General features: G+C 36.5%; 1 protein-coding gene across 11 annotated transcripts in view; it reads right to left on the bottom strand.

Moving 5' to 3' along the window:
- Window positions 1-20,828, bottom strand: part of GRIK1 (glutamate ionotropic receptor kainate type subunit 1) — a 371,438-nt gene that overhangs the window by 9,969 nt on the left and 340,641 nt on the right. For 8 of the 11 annotated variants that reach the window (XM_073231436.1, XM_037013240.2, XM_037013241.2 and 5 more), the window contains 2 exons: window positions 8,747-8,972; window positions 4,287-4,537 (listed from right to left, as the gene is read on the bottom strand). In XM_073231436.1, coding sequence (XP_073087537.1) covers window positions 4,287-4,537; window positions 8,747-8,972 — 477 coding nt within the window. Of the gene's footprint in view, window positions 1-1,276; window positions 2,934-4,286; window positions 4,538-8,746; window positions 8,973-20,828 lie in introns of those variants that run through there. The other 3 variants (XM_037013234.2, XM_037013236.2, XM_073231439.1) reach the window with 3 other exon arrangements.

The following is a 20,828-nucleotide window of genomic DNA, read 5'->3' as shown; positions in this document are numbered from 1 at the left end:
ATGATAAATCATATTTACCTTCCATAGGACCAAAGAGCAATATTTAATTTCTTTGTAAGGAGCTAACATCTTTTAACTAATATTTATTAGAAGACAGAGATTTAATTCTCTGTGCCATTGTATTATTTCATTAATTCTCATAGCACCTATAAGTCAATATATTATCTTCATTTTACAATGAGGAAACTGGGGCTCAGAGAAGTTAAAAAATTTCCCCCAACAATAAATACCATTGTTTATTGAATGGTCACTATGTTTCAGGCATGTTATCAAGTATTTTGCATATTATCACTGGATGAGACATACATTATACTAGTGTTCCCTGGGGTATGATCTTTAGAACAGTGGTCTTTCAAGATGCTTTGGGGAGAAAAAGATGCTGTGGTCTAAGTTTGGGAAGTGCTGGGTACTTTTTCATCTTGTTAAAATTCTCAAAGTATCATAACATATTAAATACACTGACACATCATGCAGTAAAGGGATGTTTGGAGTGGGGTGCCCTGGGTTACCTGACCATGGAACTCTTACTGGAGTAACACTTGCCAATAGAACCCATTTTGAAAACTACTCCTTCAATATAACCTTAAGAGCCTAGAAATTATATCTTATTATCACGTAGTAGGAAACCAAGGTTCTAAGAAATTCAGTCACGTGTCTACAGTCATTTAGCACATGGCTGTACTAGAACTTGAGCCTGAATTTGGCTGATGTAGAAACATTCTGTTTTGATTCTAAAGTCTAAGACTTCAGGTTTCTGACTCTGGCATCTATTTCTCTGTCAGTAGAGCTGATATAAAATTGTTGAAATGATTAAATGTAATGCTGTATGTGAAAACATTTTGAAAATCATAATATTTACACATCAGAATTAAATGGTTTACAGTTTAAAGCAGTACACAGACATTAATCTTATCCAAACTTTTAATTATACTTTTAAAAGATAGTCTCTATAGAAAGGCAAGTTTTGTTATTGTTAACCCTGATCATCTATACTCATCAATCACCTTTGAACGTTTTTTTGTAGCATTTTGGTTTAGTAAATTTTCCATGGGACTATAAACTTGTGGAATCTGTGGTTTCTATATACAGAATCAATGGATTGTAAATAATATAAAATGTATCCCAATATTTGTCCTGTGTATTGATGATGAAGATGTGAACTCTGACTAGGGCAAACAGCATGTTTCTTTCACTTCAATTATAGTAAATAAATGTTAGTGTAATTTACAGATATCTTCTTAAAAGTACATTTATTTAAAGAAGAATGCAAGAATGAGAAGCAAATCCAGGGCAAGAGTCAACTTTCCCAAACATGCTTTACTGAAGAAATATAGAGTTGATTTGGAGAGACTTGTATTAAAAAATTGGAACTCATTTAAAGCTAAGCAAAGAGAGGCAAATGATACATGATTGCAGAGATGGCGTATCTCTACTTCTGGGAAATACAGTTTAGGGGATCACTTCAAAAGGTGATCCCATTAAGGAGAACAAAGACCAACTGATCCCATATTGAGGGAAGATGAAAGGCATCTTCAATTCCCTTCTCACTGTGAAGAGGTAACAAACTTAGAGAGAGAGCAGCCATCCACCATCACAAAAATTAGGTCTGTAGTTGGCTTTCTTTTTCACCAAGCTGAGCTAGAGTAAGAATTATTTACCGCATTTTGAATGCAGGTGGAAAATAAATCTACAGAGATCTGTTGCTAATGTGTATGAAAATACTTCCCTCTGTTTATTTTCTCCTCCTTGCCCATCTCCAGAATATACTTGGAATGAACTGATACTGGCAAAGGATCCAGGGGAATTAGTGTGAAAGTGGCGATACTCAGAAAAGATTGCTACAGGAAAAACCACTCTATCCTGCGTGAGTGGGAAGGAAATAAAATAACATCTTGTGAAAACACGTTCATCAATGCAGAGGAAGGATGGGTGAGTGAAAACAGAAGATGCTATTCATTAGTTCCTAGCTTAGGACTTTGCTTGGAGCTTACAAGAAATAATATATAGCTTGAAAAAGAAAACCAGGTTTTAAGAGACTCTGAGCCTACAGTCTATCTGAACCCATAGAAGACTGTTAAGCTCTACAAGGAGATATTACTTGAGAACGTGATGTTAATGAATTTCTAACCAGGGATCTTCTTGACTACATTGTGCCTTCCTGAGTGATGTTCACCTTAGCAAATGCTCATCTGTGACACTAGAGATTTTGAATTTAGTTTTCATTTTCTAGTTCACATTTCTGAATTTTTAAAATTGAAGACATCTTTGAGACTTCATGTACATAATACATTTTAAATAGTGGAATCAATGTGAATTAAAAATTAACACTGTTATGGAGTTATTACAAAAAGACAAGGCTTCGGGTAATTTGAAAGTGTGGCTCTTTAGAACAAATGGGACAGGAAGAAGGAAGATGAAAAGAATTCCAGAAAATTACCTTTTCGTTTTCATGCTTTGCACTATTGAAAGTCTGAATCTACTTTTCCATGAGGAAAGAGCTGCTTATTTTTAATGCATGAAGACAGAACTAAGATCATTCTCATGATGGTAGCAAATTCCTGTATCTACACGTAACTTGCAGTGTGTATACCCTGAATATACCTCTTTTTTAACACATGATGCACATCTGCTCCCAGGGCATTGAATTCAATGTTTAGAATACATGAGTTTATCTTAAAGGGATAGGGAATTATGGCTATGTATGCTTAGTAGATACAGATATCATCAACAACACTGATTAGCAGAAAACAATTTCTACCGGGTACACTTTAAAAAAAAACTGATTATACAGTATGAACTGAGGACTGTGTCCAAATCTCTCTTTCCTCTTGAATTAATTTGACACATTCTAAATCCATAGTTAAAGTGGTTCCGGAAGTGGAGTTGGTTGGATGGGTTTGCTTACACTGCAGTCCATAAAGGAAACAAAAAGCCTTGCGTGCAAAAGAAATGAGAAAAAAAATATAGAAAAATGAGTAAACCAGAAGTGAAAATGAATGTTTAAATGAAAAAAATGAAAATCTAAATCAAATGAAGCTGGCAATTATGAGAAGCACATTAAAGCATAACATATACAAGCTTTTATTTTTCAAATTAGTTGCATCAAACAAGAAACCTCAAGAGCAAATTGAAAGTTAAAACAAAGCAGATCAGTCCATTCTCCCTTTTAATTAAAGATAGTTTTTTCTAACAAGGTCTAGGAAAGGGGTGTTTAATATTCTCACAATTGCTTTATAATTCTGGGGACATGTCCGTGATGAAATCAGGTTATAACCAATCATCCCTAGCTTTGGGAGCTTAAGGAGAGTTCCCACTGAAAGGAAGAGCTACTAGCAAGACATTATTAATCAGATCTGGCTACATAATTTGTAAGACCTAGTGCAAAATGAAAATGTGGAACCCCGTGTTCAAAATTTATTAAGAATTTGAAGACCCTGACAGCTGAGCTTTAAACTAGACCTGTTATTAATAGTTCATAGTTTCAAAATTCTAACAATATCTTTAAATTGAGTGGGTGGTCTATTGCACTAGAATGGGTATGAGTTTTGTATTTTGTTTATTTCAGTATGCTTATAAAGGAATTATCTTTAATCCCAGTCATCTTATTCAAAATAGTGAAAGCTCCCTGTGGGATTTCCATCAAAAATCACAGGCAAAAATGGTTGATTGTTGAAATCAACCATAATCCTAAAAACAGTTTGGAAAAATAAAGTCCCTAACAGATTTTATTGTCATTCTGTATTGTTTATCATATTCAGGCCAAAAAAAAATTTAGTGAGTTATCCTTCTACAAACTGTATTTTGATAGAGGCAAATGCTCAGTTTCAAAATACTACAGTTATATCTTTGCATAAATTGTTTTGCATTAGTACATGGGCTTGGCATCTACCCTTAAGGAATAGGACATTTCTCTCAAAGATCTTTTTATATCTTATTCAATTTTGGATTTATTTTTTCCTTGCTCTATAGAGGGTTTCTATCTTAAGAGCAAATAAGTGTTCAAGAAATCAACTGAGTTTGGAATTTCTGCACTGTCATTCCAAATAGCACTAATTGGATTTAGTGTGTAAGGCTTTTCTTTCTTCTTATTAAATAAATGATAGGGCTGCAGTGCCAGCCGTACCTGGCAGGGAGTCCATAGCTCTTTGCTCTAACTCAAAAAGGGCTTTTCTGGGCATCTAATTCAATAGACTGTTGCCAAAAAAAGGCAAGCATCCTTAAAAACCCCAAACTTAAGACAGATAACACAAACCCAAACTACCCATTCCTAAAAAGAGATGACTCACCTGTTCAAGATCATTGCTCTTCCGTGATTTGTATATAAATTCTCCAATGGCTACAAATACAGAAAGGACCAGTCCAGCAGCCAGAACAATGAAGATGCCCCCGATATTTTCTACCCCCAGAGCGCTGGCCTCTTTGCTGTCTTCCTCAGGGCAGCCGTTTCCCCGCCACCACTTCTCTTTCATCATATGCAGCTTCCCCTCTTCTTGTAGCTGAAGAATTGCAATAGTGATTTTATCCCGGTAAGGAGAGCCTGTAAGTAAGGTCATTTGGTTATTGGTTACCAAAAAGTCGAAGATGTCAGAAGGGATTATGGACTTCCAGGTAACTACTTTATGGCTGTTGGGAAACCCCAATCCACAGATTGACTGGCAAAGGGCAAGAAAGTTGAGTCCTATATTTTGAAGGCTCTAAATAATTGGAAAAGGGATAACTGACATGTTGAGATGAACTCTTGCCCCAAATGTCTGTTCCTTTTAAATAAGGAAAGTTGATCTGGGAATTCTGTGACATATGTCTGCTTCTGGTGAGTTTCTTGTGAATCTTTTCCCATGTTAGGGGATTTGGTTGTTTACATTTTACTTGAAGAAGGTGGGGTCCCAGAATGACTGCATGGAGCACAGTCTTTCTTTTAATTCATATGGGACCATGACAAGGTCAAGAAATAAACATTTACTGTGTAAGCCATTGGAAATAGGCAGATGCTGGTTATAGTAATTAGTCCATACTAATACATCTATTAATATACAACTAAGAGTAGGTTTTGAATAACTCAAAGGTCCTACAAAATTCAGTTAGATTTGGAAACTTTAAAAGGATTTTATTGATATTATTTATACTCTATCTTCTAGTAATACCATTGAACTTTTAATTCTGTTAGGCTAATAGATATCTGCAGGTAACCACAGCTTGCCCAGTACTGGACTCCTATGTTAATTAATGCAAAGGAAGAGACACAAAGGTGTGGTAAGATTCTTTTACTCAATTTCTCCTCAGATGCTAAGAACGCTTGTTAGTATTTCTTCTACTCAATGGGAAAGTACTGCACCCTGGCTCTTTCTGTTTGCAGACTTTAAAATTCTTGGTAGAAATAGAAAAATGCAAAAAAAAATACAGTAAACAGAAAGACATGGCATCTTAGAAGCAGAAAAGATCTTAGGACTCAAATAAACCCATCTACTTCTTTTGGAATTGAAAGAATTTTGGATGTGAAAGTAATAGCTACTGGCAAAGAAGAATTTAACTCAATTATTTTTACTTCTTGCCTGGTGTTATTTCCATAAAAGCTGACTCCTCCACCCCCTACACAGCTCTGCATAACCAGCCTCCACTTAGGACTTATGTTAAATTGGAAAAGCAGAGGGCTAACACTGTGGCACTTGTCATTGTTGTGTTTTGTTTTTTCTTTTCTTCCAAGGCTTCCCAAAGTCATTGTCAATACTCACGATCAACTAAAAGAAGAGTAAAATGTTTTGGAATTAGATTGCGGCTTGTCAGTGAAGAGTATAGATTTTTGGTGAGAAAATGGCTCTTCAAAGTCAAATTAAAAGATACTGGCTGCTTGCTTAAACACCCCCAGAGTAACACTTAGTGTCAAAATTAGCCCCATTGACATACTCATAGCATGTGAGCCATTAAATGAAGCAGGAGAGCTTTGCTTTAATGTACAATGAAGTGCTTTGAAGAGTATAAGAATGATTCTTCGGTAGGGGTTGCAAGCAGTAATCATAGCAGTATACACAGTGGGCACTCAATAAATGTTGGCTGACTCTCTCTTTCTGCCTTTAGGCTGAACGATACCTAAAACACTTCAGACAGACGGGGAATGGGTCTCTATTTAAAGTTGTTCTCTAAGGAAGGTAATTTCCAGCCTTCTGGTAACCTGCCTAAGCCTTAACTGTTCTCATTCTCTTAAGTTTTATTTTAAGTCCCTCTGGAAGTACATTTCCAGAACTTCTATCCTTAGAATCTCTAAGAAACAATATTGTGTTGTGCCCGCACTGACTTTGCCAATCTTTGACAACGGGAATTGGAGCCCTAAATGAATCAGTCAGGGCAAGACAAGAAGGGTACAGAGACATTTCTTATATCAGAATATATTTTAGCTTCAATGTTAGTTGTTGTTACTTAAATGGACTGAATGACATCAGAAGTGACTTATTACAAGTCACTTGAAAAAATATATATGCATACACACAGATCTTCTTGAATAGCAACTGATCTTTCTTAAAGAGTCAATTCATCATAGAAGAAACTTCTCACAAATTTATTCAACAGCTGTATTCCCATCGATGTATTCTCTCTGAGGTCTGCCATCTGTTCCAATTATTCCTTCATTGTTTTTGGTTTAAAAGCATGACAGGTTTATAAACAGTATGAAAAATTCCTGGAGTGTATTTCTTTTCATCTAGGGAGGGGGAAAGATTCTTCAGCTTGGAATTTGTATGTCAGAGTATGGTTGAGGTTGGCAAAAAGTAGAGTGAACTGGAACATTCCAACCTCTATCATATTATATAAAATAGAGTGATACTCATTAGAGGGTCAGCCACACTCACAGGAAGGCAGAGTAATTTTCAAAGTGCTACATTAATCCGGGAGTGTTGCAGAAAGGAACCCCCTTTTCCTCACCCATCCCACCCCCCGTCCAAAACTATAGTTTTAGAGTTATAGTCCATTCAGTAGAAGAAATGCCCATTAAAAGTCTCATATTAAGGTATAAGTACTTGGTCAAAGTGGAATTATGAGGTGGAAGATGAAATGATAAAAGTGCATTTTCAACTTTATAATTTAATTGAAAGATAGTTCCATTATGAAACTACAGTTGCTCTTCTGAGATGATGCAAGATATAATCTTTTTTAAAGTCTTGATTCTGAAGAGATTCAGGCAAAAATACTGGTATTCTTGTCTGACTTGTGGCCCATTTAACTAATATCAGCATTATGGGATATTAAAAAATAGCATTGGTCTATAGCTCCCTGAGCACTACAATCTAATATGAGATGACAAAGCTTGATTTGAGAGAGGACATTGTTTTTCAAATAAAAAAGAGACAATATCATTCTAGTTAGTGTTTAACAATCCCACAGAGCCCTCTGACTTAATTATAGGAGAGATTACCATTTGGGAAAAAAATATGCACTTCACTAGCAATATTGGTATTTTTATCAGGAAAAGCTATTGGAAATAAAAGGACAAGAAAGTAGTTGTAGTTTCCTCAGTTCAATGATTCTTCAGAAGAATTATTTAGAGGACATACATGATAACAATAATAATAATGGACTTAATTTCTCTGTAACTTGTATTTCTAATTCCAGATAGACAGCTGGAACTCAAATTAGTTCTGTATTCATGGTAAAAGGTTAAGAGAGTTGACTTTTACTTGGTTAATCATATTAGTACTGATCAGAAGTTGTATATGGGATACATAGCTTTTTTAAAAAAATTAATTCACTGACAAATTAAAACATCAATGACAGTCCACCTAAAATATGATTTTTTTTTTCATGACAAATGGAGTATCCAACAACCTTGTGCCCAAATTCCCACATGTATAATTGACTGGCCTGGAATACAGCTGCCTGTTTTAGATGAGTCATGTGCTCTAATTCTCCGTACTTGACTATAACTAAGATTTCTGCTTATTGGACTAGCCCAGTGGTCTAAGATGGGCCCTGATTCCTCTCTTTGTGATGCTTATCAGAAAATTATCAATGATTCACATATATGAGAAGAGCAGATTGCCACCATACCAGAACATCACATGATGTAATTTTCTATGTAGAGGGAAATAAAGAGTTTTCTATAGAGAGGAAGTCAGTGTTGTCCCTTGAATATAGACCTTACTGTATTGGTCTGTATCCTTGCAAGGCAATAATATCCCTAGGGAAAGCATTAGTAGAAAATCAAAGAATAAGAATATTTGAGGTTTTAGATAGTTATCATTCATTGAATCTGGCATATTGCCTGAACAAATTATTATGTAATTTTTATCCCTTTTCTGTTACAGATACAGTTTTGCTTTTATATCTGCTGATATGGAATCATAGACCTCTTACTTTTATTATCTATATGTGTAATTAATTTTGTTATGTTCCAGTATAATTTAAGGTAGAAAACTATATGGGCATAGAAGAAAATAATGTCGAGAGGATTAATTAGGAAGATATTCTTTTTAAGATATATGTCAGGTTAAAATACTAAAACCTATGCACTCAAATGGGTATCTAGTGGTAGAACCCAAAAGAAATAGTAGGTTTAATATTTACTAGCTTAAGTATCTGGGAAATTGCCAATTCACAGCATGTCTGTGATCTGTATGGGCATTTCCCTTATATATTAGTCCATGAAAGGCATGTAGACCTCAGAATGTGGAGTTGACATCTCTGAGTCTATTCCTTTCCTTCTTTCCTTCATAATTGACAGTGCACATCAGTCTTGGCTAATTAGCCTTGCCTCTCTTACCGATAGGCGTTCCCACTCCATAACCTTTGGAGTCAATGAGGCCCCCGATCTGCGTGAGGTTGCAGTTTCTCTGTGTCACATATTCAATGCTGGTGGACTCCATCAGCAAGGCATAGTCAGTGGTGAGCGCTCGTCGGATCCCTTCGTCCCCGTTCTGCACCAGGGCCGTGTGCTGCCTGCTGCTCATGAAAGCCCACATCTTCTCGTAGGTGGATATCTTTGATTTCTACAGGGAAAGGAAGCATACCCACCAGCAGAAGAGTGCTGAAAAAATACGTCCTAAAGTTATTCAGATTCTCAGTGGTTCAAATAATACAGGGGAAGATTCTTTCTTCCCTTGAGACAGAAAAACAACACCGATGCTCCTGGGCTTTCAGGCCGGTGGCCGGAGGGAGCCCAGGCCACTATAGGGAGACATCTGGAGGCCTTTGAGCAGCTACTGAGAAACAGGAGATCCTGCCGGATTGATGTAAGACATTGACTCAAGGTCCTTTTGTTGATTTCACTTAGGGACAGCATTTGCCTAATGAACTGTGGTCGCTTATGAACAAGTCTTCAAGGTCCACTGGGCCACGGAGTCTGGCTCACTCCAGGACTCTGCTCGTTTACTCCATCTCCCTTCCATGACTTAACTTCAGCAGACACTGCTTTACTCTTTACTGGGTATGCAGATCTCAACACCTGATCCAGCATTCCTTTGCTGGGGACAGCCCTGGGATAAATCATGTGCTTTCTCTGATTTGTTTATGATGGAATTATCTTTCACTCTTATCTTTTCTAGAAAACTTAGAATACAAATGGTCTTTTCAAATTAAAATTAGATCAGAAAATGCTTTGTTTTTATATGTGTTTTTTATGTAGATATTCAATTTTTAATTGCAATTATATTTTAGATAATGAGGACTGAATATTCAGTGTCCTATGATTTTGTCTTTTGCCTTATGCTTCAACTTTTTGATAAATTCAATAATAAACCATATTTATGATACATTAGCTCATCTTTCTTTGTTAAAATATATTGCCTAAGTTTTCATATTGCTTAGATATGAATTTTCTATTCTTTTGAAGAATGATCTGTGATTACACATTTTACATTTTACCCTGTAATATCCATATTGTTCCCTTTTTTTTCCTGAATTTGTCTTAATTTAAATCAACATTCCTTTTAATTTATTTGGAAGATGAAAGACATTATGGGAATTGCTGATAATTCTGAGCTAATTATTATTACTGATGATTCCAGCTCTCACACATGTATATAGTGTCCACACACACAAGCCAGTTTCCTTGGCAGGCACAGGGTGTTTCATCTCAGGAGGGTAGAGAAGCTTAAAATATGATTTGGGGTCATAAGCAATAAATGGAATACTTGTGGAATAAACTCTAGCATAGTTATTCATGCTCAAGCATTCCTGAGGGCTCACTCAATTCCTAAATCTATTTAAGACCTGGGTTAATACTGTAGGCTTTATGAGTTAGGAGAGGACAGATGGCTTTATTTTGGATTGTTAGTCATTTGAAGGGCCCCTTGAGAAAGGCCTTGTGAGACAAACAACAATTCAATAAATAGTACCTTATAGGCACTGGTATTTAATGGAAGCTGTTCTGTCATGATTAGACCACTGTGAATTATCCTTACACCCAGTGATATCTGCAAATTGGAACTCATGTCTCCCTGACAAAGACATATTTGGGGGGTCAGGGTCAATGCCTAATTTGTTGTGTGATTTTAGCCTCAAAGAGTCTGATAATGCTATATTTATAATAAAGAGCTGCTCATACAAGTGCAGGGGGTGAGTCTGTGGCAGTAAATGGAGAGCTGGAAAAATTATTCCTCCATCAGGAAACTACCTTAAGGAAAAATAATTTTCTTGGAAATATGAAATTTTAAAGTTGTCAGAGACTTTGGAAATAGGCTCATTCAAACTGCTGTTTTCATGGAGGAGGAAATTTTGGTGAAGAAGGTTTGGAGACTTCATGAAAGTCACAGTACCAGTTAATATAAGAGCTAACACTAGACCCCAGGACTGCGCACATCTAATTCAATGCTCTTTCCACTGTACCATGGTGATAATGGGTAAGTGGATGTCCATATTGCCACAGTCTAAGAGTTATTTTAATTTTATTTGATCTACCTGTGACAACATAGCTCATATTCATGGAACTCATTTTATTCCCTGAGGCAGTTTGCTATTGAAATCATGTTAATACAAACTAGGAGCCAGCTTCCATATAAAAAATCCCATTGAACATCTACTTTTTGTCAGTATATTTAAATTTTATTAAAAATGAGTGTCATAAATTGTTAGAAAACTGGATTTTTAGTCTTTGGAAGTCAAAGACAAAACAAAGTCAACAATCAGTTCATTCATTGTAAATGGAAAAAGTGTGGGGATCTGTTATGGCATTCAAGAACTGAAGGAGATGTAAAGATTCAATTCACTAATAAAATGAAATTGAAAAAACAATTTGTACAAAAATACAGAAGAAGATGACAGAAAGAGGGCTAAGTGAAGCTGAAATCACCAATCTTCTTGATAAAGATTTCAAAATAAAAATGATAAACATGCTCATGGAGCTACAGAAAAATATTCAAGATGTTAGGAAGGACTTAAAGAAAGAGATAGAAATTCTGAAAAATACATCTGAAAAGAAACATACAATTGAGGGATTTAAAAGTAGATTAGATGAGGTAGAGGAGACCATAAATGAAATAGAAATTAGAGAACAGGAAAACAAACATGCTGAGGCACAGAGAGATAAAAGGATCTCTAGGAATAAAAGAATAATAACAGAACTGTACAACTAATCCAAATGCAACAATATTCACATTATAGGGATACCAGAAGAAGACGAGAGAGAAAAAGGTACACAAAGTGTATTTGAAGAAATAATTGCTGAAAGCTTCCCCAATCTGGGGAAGGAAATAGTCTCGCAGGTCATGGGAGTGTAGAGATCGCCCAACAAAAGGGACCCTAGGAAGACAACACCAAGACATATAATAATTAAAATAGCAAAGATCAAGGAAAAGGAGAGAGTATTAAAAGCAGCCAGAGAGAGAAAAATGATCACATATAAAGGAAAGCCCATCAGGCTAATATCAGACTTGTCAGCAGAAACTTCAGAAGCCAGAAGGCAGTGGCATGATAATATTTAATGCAATGAAATGGAAGGGCCTCCAACCAAGAATACTCTTAGTGGCAAGATTATCACTTAAATTTGAATCAGGGATTAAACAGTTTCCAGATAAGCAAAAGTTGAGGGAATTTTCCTCCCACAAACCATCTCTATAGTGCATCTTAAAGGGACTGGTATAGATGAAAGTGCTCCTAAGGCTAAATAACTGTCACCAGAGAAAATAAAATCACAGTAAAGGAAGTAGAGCAATTAATTACTGAGTAAATGCAAAATTAAATAAACTACCCACAAAGTCAGTCAAGGTATACACAAAGAGTACAGAATATGACACCTAATATATAAAGAGTGGGTGAGGAAGAACAAGAAGAAGGGAGAAAAAAAGAACCTTTAGACTGTGTTTGAAATACCATAATAAGTGAGTTAACTTAGATCTTAAGGAAGCTGTCCTTGAACCTTTAGTAATCATAAATCCAAAGCCTGCAATATCAATAAGTACATTTCGATAATCACCCTAAATGTAAATGTACTGAAAGCACTAATCAGAAGACATAGAATTACAGAATGGATAAAAAAACAAGAACCATCTATATGCTGCCTACAAGAGACTCACTTCAAACCTAAAGACATACACAGGCAAAAAGTGAAGGGATGGAAAAAGATATTTCATATAAATAACAGGGAGGAAAAAGCACCACAGAAATACAAAGAACTATTAGAGAATACTATGAAAAATTATATGCTAACAAATTGGATAACCTAGAAAAAATGGACAGCTTTCTAGAAAAATACAACCTTCCCAAACTGATCCGGGAAGAAGCAGAAAATCTGAACAGACCAAGTACCAGCAATGAAATTGAAATGGTAATCAAAAAACTACGTGAGGACAAAAGTCCTTAGAGAAGACCTAATACCCATCCTCCTTAAACTTTTCAAAAAAGTAGAAGAGGAGGGAAGACTTCCAAACCATTTGATGAGGCCAGCATCACTCTAATACTCAAACCTGGCAAAGACACCACATAAAAAGAAAACTACAGACCAATATCCCTGATGAACATAGATGCAAAAATATTCAACAAAATATTAGCAAACTGAATTCAAAAATACATCAAAAAGATCATCCATCATGATCAAGTGAAATTTATTCCAGGGATAAAAGGATACAGTATTTGAAAATCCAACAACATCATGCACTATATCAACAAAAAGAAAGACAAAAATCACATGATCATCTCCATAGATGCTGAAAAAGCATTTGACAACATTCAACATCCATTCATGATAAAAACTTTCAACAAAATGGGTATAGAGGGCAAGTACCTCAACATAATAAAGGCCAAATATGACAAACCCACATTCAACATCATACTTAACAGTAAAAGCTGACAGCTTTTCCTTTAAGATTGGGAACAAGACAAGGATACCCACTCTCCCCAATTTTATTCAACAGTGCTGGAGGTCCTAGCCACAGCAATCAGACAACACAAAGAAATACAAGGCATCCAGACTGGTAAGGAAGAAGTTAAACTGTCACTGCAGATGACATGATATTGTACATAAAGAAACAGAGAAGAGAATTAATGACTCTATAGCATCTTACTATGCTGGTGGACATTGACTGCAACGGGGTTAGGGGGAGGACTGGCGAATGTTGAAACCACAATGTTGCTCATATGAAACCCTCATAAGATTGCTTATTAATGATATGTTAATAAATAAATAAATAAAATAAAATAAAAGAGATATTTTCCTATTCAAAGACCACAAAAAAAAAAAAAAAGAAAGAAAGAAAGAAAGGGATTTACTTAAGGACCTTTTGACTCCCAGGTTCTGCTCTCTAGACCAACCCCTTCATATTACTTATGCAGGTCCTGACTTCAGGCACAATTAAGTGACACACAAAAGGTCATATATGGTCAGTAAAAGAGCCAGTACAGAATTAAGGTCTTTTTCTTCCTTATTCTTGAGTTCTGTCCACTGTCATGCCCTGTGCTGTAATGTTTACTTTTCTTAGGTCAAAAAGTACTATTTGGGGGTAAATTAGATTCATTCCTCTTTAAAAGACTTTCCATTTTTAAGACACAAATCTTAATTCTTAAAAATAGGAGCATGCTTCATGAAAAATTACCATAAATATTAAAAGACCAAGCAGACTGTTTGAATAATAGCCTGGACGTTTTTGCACTTCTAAGTCTTCAATAGTCACAGCCTGCTAAATTGCTCTAAATAATATATATTTAAAGAGCAGTGATTGCCTCTTGTTCCACTGAATATGGCAAAGGTTAATTAGAATATTTGTAAAGTACTCCAAGCTTCTTAGCAAAAGTCACTAAAACTAAAAAGGCCTCATTTATTAAGTCTAAAATCATCCAGTTTTTCTTAAGTCCTGGAAGGGTATCAGGTTTAGATAAATTCATTTTGTCTGGTTAAAGCTGATTATGTGGCTATTCTGATGCTGATGAAACATTGTTGACAAAGAATAAGCATTTTTTCATCTAATATCTACTTTAAGGGACTGTTATTATATCACCATTTGATGACATTCATTTATATCTCTTTTTTCCCCTATAATGCGTGAAAGGTGAAGCCAAGATTTGGTTTTATAGATCTGGCCCCAGGGTCTGTGCACCCAACCAATGGGGAGTCAACTATGTGTTTTAATACACAGAACATTAAAGTAACGTTACAGCAGCATTAACAAATTTTCTAAAGAAATAATTGCTCTAAGTAGCTCTGGCATCTTCCTATTATAACCAGAGCTGTTGTAACTCTTATAGTGAACATACAATATATGGGAACTATTTGCATGAATTTAGACAGCTGATATTTGTTTAGGAAAACATTAGATGGTGTTTTAGGAAGTGCAACAGTTGCAACCTAAAAGACCATGTTTGTATTGTTTCTATTTTTTCCTTTAATTTTAATGGTTTGTATTCCCTGCAGTTCCATTGTCTTCAGTTGCTGCGTTTCTGCTGTGACGTGTAAAATATGTGAATTTTGTAGTATAATACAATCTTAAGACTGATAGAACCTCCATTTTATAGACATATCCCTACAATATTTAATTTTGTACTGAGATAACATTATTTATCCCATTTTTATTTTCCAACCAGGCTATAGGGCTTCTACATGGAATATGTATAATTCTATTATTCAGTAGAATAAATAACTGTGCAATTCTACTTCAGTCCAATATGTCTGAAGATTTTAAAGATATAGATCCATGTTTATATATGTTTATTTTTACCTATATCCATAAAACCCTACACACATTACATATATGTTGTGATAAATCAGTGATATTTGATCTTTATCAAAAGTGATCATATAAATGCAGTGAATGTATGCATATTGAACACATGAAATAACAAAAACAATTTGTACTTTAAAATCCCCAATTTACTTTACTTTAGATAAATTCTGATTTTCAGAAAAAACTTAAAAATCAATCAAAGACAAAGAAATCAGCTATGTAGAAATATCAACTATGAAGCAGATATATCACAGGTGAATTGTTGCCTTAAAAACAACCTTTTCCTAGAACACATCAAATAATAAATTCCCATGGTGTTTCAAAAATATGACTCAATAAAAAAAATTCCTTTGAAAGAAGGCTCTCAAAAGAAAGCATCTGTATTATATATAGCGAGGAACCTCTGTCTTTCAAATGTATGTAAAGTGATCATTGGAGCTAATTATGCTCTTATCTTGAATGGATAAAAAGTTATGACATTTGCAGAATCCCCAAGGTTTTAAAAATTTATGTGGTCCCTTTTGAAAATTTCTTCAGTGGGATTTGAATACCTTTGCTTTAAACCATTTTTCAGGTTTTTCTCCTGTCTAAAATTGGTCCATTACAGACAATAGACCAGAATTTGAGAAAAAGTTTAACTTTAATTGAACTCAAGGATTTCTTCCCAAACAAATACATTTTGAACCTACAAGGACTTAACATTTTGGAAACTGATGGTAAAATTAGCTGGCTCTTTCAAACATGAGCTAAGGGCTCTAATGTGAAGAGTATTTTCCTGTGCAGAGAAGTTTGAGAAATGTATTTCATTTTGCGCTACCTGACTATTTCTGTCTGAAACCTGTCTCCATAATGGCTCATCGCCTCAATTCCCCTGGTGCGGTGTTCAGGAACTTTCTTGAAATGGCTTTTGGGTTGATGACAGTACCTACTGATCCTTGGAAGGAGATTATAAAGGTTAGAGAGACCCTTAGTCCCTCAGCTGGCCCAAAGTCCCTAGACCATGAAATCCAGAAATGACAAGTCTGTTATGATTTTTTTAAACCTATTTTATCCAAGTCATTTTAGACTGAATCATGATCTGATCTGTATAATCCTCTGGCTTGAGTCAGAGAGGATGGTGATTTGTTACAAGGTGAGTTTCTAGTGAGAAGCATTTCTTACATCAGTATTTTCTATCATTCTGGCTTGCAAGGACTTTTTCTGATGGACACATGACTTTCTGTCTGCACAAGCCCTGGCACTTAATCACTTGTTGCACTGTATTTAGCAGATCTGTGTGTGTCTTGTCTCTCTATCACTACTCAGGTCTTCAAGCCCCACACACAATGTTAATACTTTTCTCTCTTCTGTCTCTGTCTCTTACAGTGTCAACCTCAAGTGCTGGTCATAGTGTAAATCCTGGGGAAAATATAAACTGAGCTGAATTAAGTTGAACTGCCTCACTGCTTCTCAGCTGTATTCTAATGTCAGTGTCTCCACCTGTTGCTTACCTACCACCTGGAAGGGGTTCTTCAGCAAATGTCATTTACGTCCTCAGAAAGGCTTCCAAGGACTAAGGTCTTCATCTGTCCTGGCCTCTGAAATTGGGCATTGACACTCCCTCTGGACTTTTCTGTCCATTATAAGAAGGCATACCTTCCAGAGATCACTGATACTAAGGATGCTGAACAAAGACCAAACTGCAGTGTATTAAACCTAGAGGGATCAAAAAAGTAGGACAAATAGCTAGGAGTAAGGGCTGGATGCTAACAGTGATGATGTTGGTGGTGATAGTTACAGTAATATCTAACATTTTTATTGTTTACAATCTGCTAGGTAGTATCATAAGCACATATTTTCCTTAAAATAATTTTATGAGCTAGATATTTTCAATTTACAGAGAAAAATTAAGGCACAGAGCATTTAAAAAAACTTGCCAAGGTCTACATAACAGATGAGCAGTGAAGTCAGAATTTGAACTGAGCCAGGCAGTCTGGCTCCAGACACACAATCTGAAGCACTTCACGATTAGTTTTAATTTATAACCCAGCATTTGATGCTAGTTACATCTCCTGAGAAGACTGGTTGGTATCCTGTATCTCTGAATAATGGACTAGACTGTATTCCACTTGGATGATGGTTTGCAAGGGGCACTGAGAAAACCTTTCTTTCAGGCCTTACCTAGTTCTTAGACTTTTTCAATGCAATCTTTCCATCATCTAAAAAAATATGACTTGCTAAACTGTCACTGTGAGATCAAAGCTTGGGCTATTCCATTCATCCCAAAAGGTAATGAATAGAATGACAGCAAGAGAAAGAATGGAATATGTGTATATCCCCTACCTTTGATAAGAGATGGAGAAACCTCATATCTTTGTGCTCCATTAGGAAAGGAAAAGTGTAGCTAGATGTCATTGCTCTCAATTTCCTCAGGTATAAAACAGGAACTGGGTGGGCTTTAGGGAGGCTGTATCCAAATTGTGTCCACAGAGCTTGGCCATGAAATGTATGCTCTTTGTGTCTCCTAAGATGTTTGTCGTGGTGTCATGGAGTTAGAAGGGCAGGGAAAGCCTTTATTTTTCAGGCTTTTGAAAGGACCAAGCAATTCAGCAGCAGAGAGCTGTGCAACCAATATAGTTAATATAATATTGTTAATTAGTATTATCCTGAGTAGAGAATAAGAGGAGGTTGAAAAATTCTCTTAAATGAAGTCTCTTGAAGTTCTCCATTACTAATGCACTGCTTTATAAAAGGGGTTATTTATTAATCGATGGCCTGTCAAAGTAGAAATAAATAGTCCCCCAATATTTGGAGAATTTCCTAAAATGTCTTTAATAGTCCCTGAACAGTTGATAAAATATTGGGCCTCTCCTAACCTTGTCCTGGTAATCACCTAGTGGTGACTAACACCCTTTTGCCAAATAGGTGTTATATCATCCACAGCACTTAATACTTGAAGACTCAGAGCACTGATGATCTTGAGAAGATGTAGTGTTTAATAAGCATCATAACTGGGTGACCTTTGCCAGAAAACTTAGAGTTGTTCTTAACTTTATAGACAACATCAGCTAGAATCTCAAGGTGTCCATCTAAAGCTTTGTAATGTATGTGGAATTGAATTTACGATTTAATCTTAGTTGTCCTTGTAAATACAGTCCCTGATGGTGAATGTGGTTGTTCAACATCCAAACGACTCAGTGATGGAAAACTGCTACAGCCTCCTCTGTCTCAGCCATGTAGTACCTTGGCCAGCACTTGCTTAATAAATGTCCATTCACTCCCTCAGTGTTACCTGAATTCAGATGGTGGGTAGTGGAATCTCACTTGAGTTATTTAAAAAAACTTAATTTTGGTTTTGCTCCTGTTGAAAATCAAATATCCCAATTATGAAATATAAGGTCATACCGTCTGCAAGAATAGAAAAGTCTAGGGAAAGCCAATGGATTTTGAGTGAAATATGAGCAGGCAACCTCTGGCCACACGTTGCAAAAAGAAACTCTACTGAAAAAGTTTGGGCTTGTGGCCCAAAGACCAATGGTGAAGGGTAAGTCTGTTTTGTTCATGAATTTTGGTAATTTTCTATAGTCCTTTCCATTTTGCAACTGCCTATTCTTTAGCTGTAAAACAATTTAAAATCAACTTGAAAGCAAAGACAGATTTCTACCATTTGGATGCTGCCAAAGGGATATATATATATATATATATATATATATATATATATATATATATATATATATATATATATATATATTTCTGGGAACAAAAACACTTTATGTTACACTGCATGTGATGAGAAAATGCTTTGTATAGAAGTTTCTTTGTAACTGAGATGAAATTGGGTCTATTTGAACAAATGGCTTATGATCCAACAACTGATCAGGATGTGCTCTGTTAGGCTAGGCACAGGGGGCCCTCCTCATTCATTCAAGAGCGCCAAAGAGGATACCATCTTTGATTAGGAGAGAAAGGAGGAAGGGACGGAGGCTCCCATAGCGCAGCAGAGGTAAAACATTAATGCAGAGCCAGGTGAGGTGCGGTTGTTTGTGACCATAACTGCCGTCACTCAAGACTTAAGGTGGAATTTCCCTGAAAGCTAAAAGCCTGGAACGCTTCTCTCCCTTGTGGAATAACGCAGTTTAAGAACTCTGAGTGTGTATCCTTTCTGAGGCTTACCAAAAGCTTGCCACCCTCAAGGGGAAAACTGAAGCGGATTTAGTTCTTGTTCTCTTTTAGCAAATAAATTCCTTCTTGATAAATAAGGTTGCTGGGTTATAAGCTAACTTGTAAATTGAGGAACACAGCAACAGCGTGTCTCCCTGTGTGGGTCTCTATGTATCCCTTCTGCTGTGCACTGAACGTATCCCTTCAAAATTCACATGTCGAAATCCTAACTCTTAGAGATGGTGGTATTAGGAGGCAAGGCCTTGGGAAGGTGTAAGTCCTGACGTGGTAGTGGGGGAACCTTATGAATGGGACTAGTGCCTTATGAAAGAGGCTCCAGACAACCCCCTAGCCGCTTCCATCATGTGAGGACAGAATGACGTCTGTGACCTGGAAGAGGGCCCTCACCTGTCCATTCTGGGACCCTGATCTCAGACCTGCCAGCTTCCAGAACTGTAAGAAATGCATTACTGTTGTTTATAAGGCATCCAGCTCGTGGTAGTTTGTGATGGTCCCTGGATGGACTGTGACACTCCTCCCCCTTAGCCCCCCACCCTCCCTTCTCTGGTCGAATCCCATTTTTCATAGGATTCATTAGGGCATATGTTCATTTATCGAAAACGTATTTTCTGCATGCCTGCCTTGTGCCAAGCAGAGAGTTAGGTTTGGGGGATATAATGGCAAACAAAACAGACCAATTCTTGAACTCTCTGAAGTGTGACTGAGCCCTGGCTCTTGCACTGATACTTTGTAAATTTGGGCAAGCTATTTAACCAAGGTGTCCCTCATTATCCTTATCACATAACGGGGTGATAGTACCTATCTCAACTGGCTTTTATAAGGAAAAATGAGATAACATGTGTAAGGCATTTGGAATCAGAGTGTGAGGCTGTGAGTTAGTGTGAAATGCATGCTATTCTCCTCATCATTGTCAGTACTAACATCACTTCTTCCTCCCTGAGATGCTTATTGCCTCGTTTGCCTGATGACCTGAGAGACTGCTTCCCTTTGTGCTTCATTTTCAGGACCAGGGAGCAAGTAGGAACCCTCTCCAAAATGCCCAGGGCACAGCAGGTATGAGGGCAGTGCATGATTGCTGTGGGGAAACACACTATCCAAGCACTATGTGGTCACCCCAGGGTCCTTCCAGAAAAATGGGAACCAGCATCCTTTATATTCAAAGAGATATGTGAGCAGAAAGAAATCAAATGAGGTTGAGGGATGTTTTGTGAATACATGGTGGCCAAGTCCACTATTGCATTGTCAAAGGGCAGCCTCTCCCTTTTCTGTATTTGTGGTGTACAGTCAGAAGGTAGTAGAATCTTTTTTGCCTCTGCTCATCCATCTCCTGATGCTTCAAAACTCTGATATTGGAGAAAGAGGTGAATCATTTTCAGGTATTTTCTGACATAGTTCTACTTTGGCCATGTCCCTCTGTCCTAAATACCTTGTGGGTGACTTTCCTGGTTTCTGACAAATATCATGATGAGTCACTAGCTTGGGGTAAATTATGTCCCTTCATACTATTGATTTTAGGATAATCCAAGCTTTCAG

This window comes from Manis javanica, chromosome 3, assembly GCF_040802235.1.
Source record: "Manis javanica isolate MJ-LG chromosome 3, MJ_LKY, whole genome shotgun sequence".
NCBI classification, from domain to species: domain Eukaryota; kingdom Metazoa; phylum Chordata; class Mammalia; order Pholidota; family Manidae; genus Manis; species Manis javanica.
The sequence above is the reverse complement of the archived record's forward strand: the minus strand, read 5'-3'. Positions and strand labels throughout refer to the sequence as shown.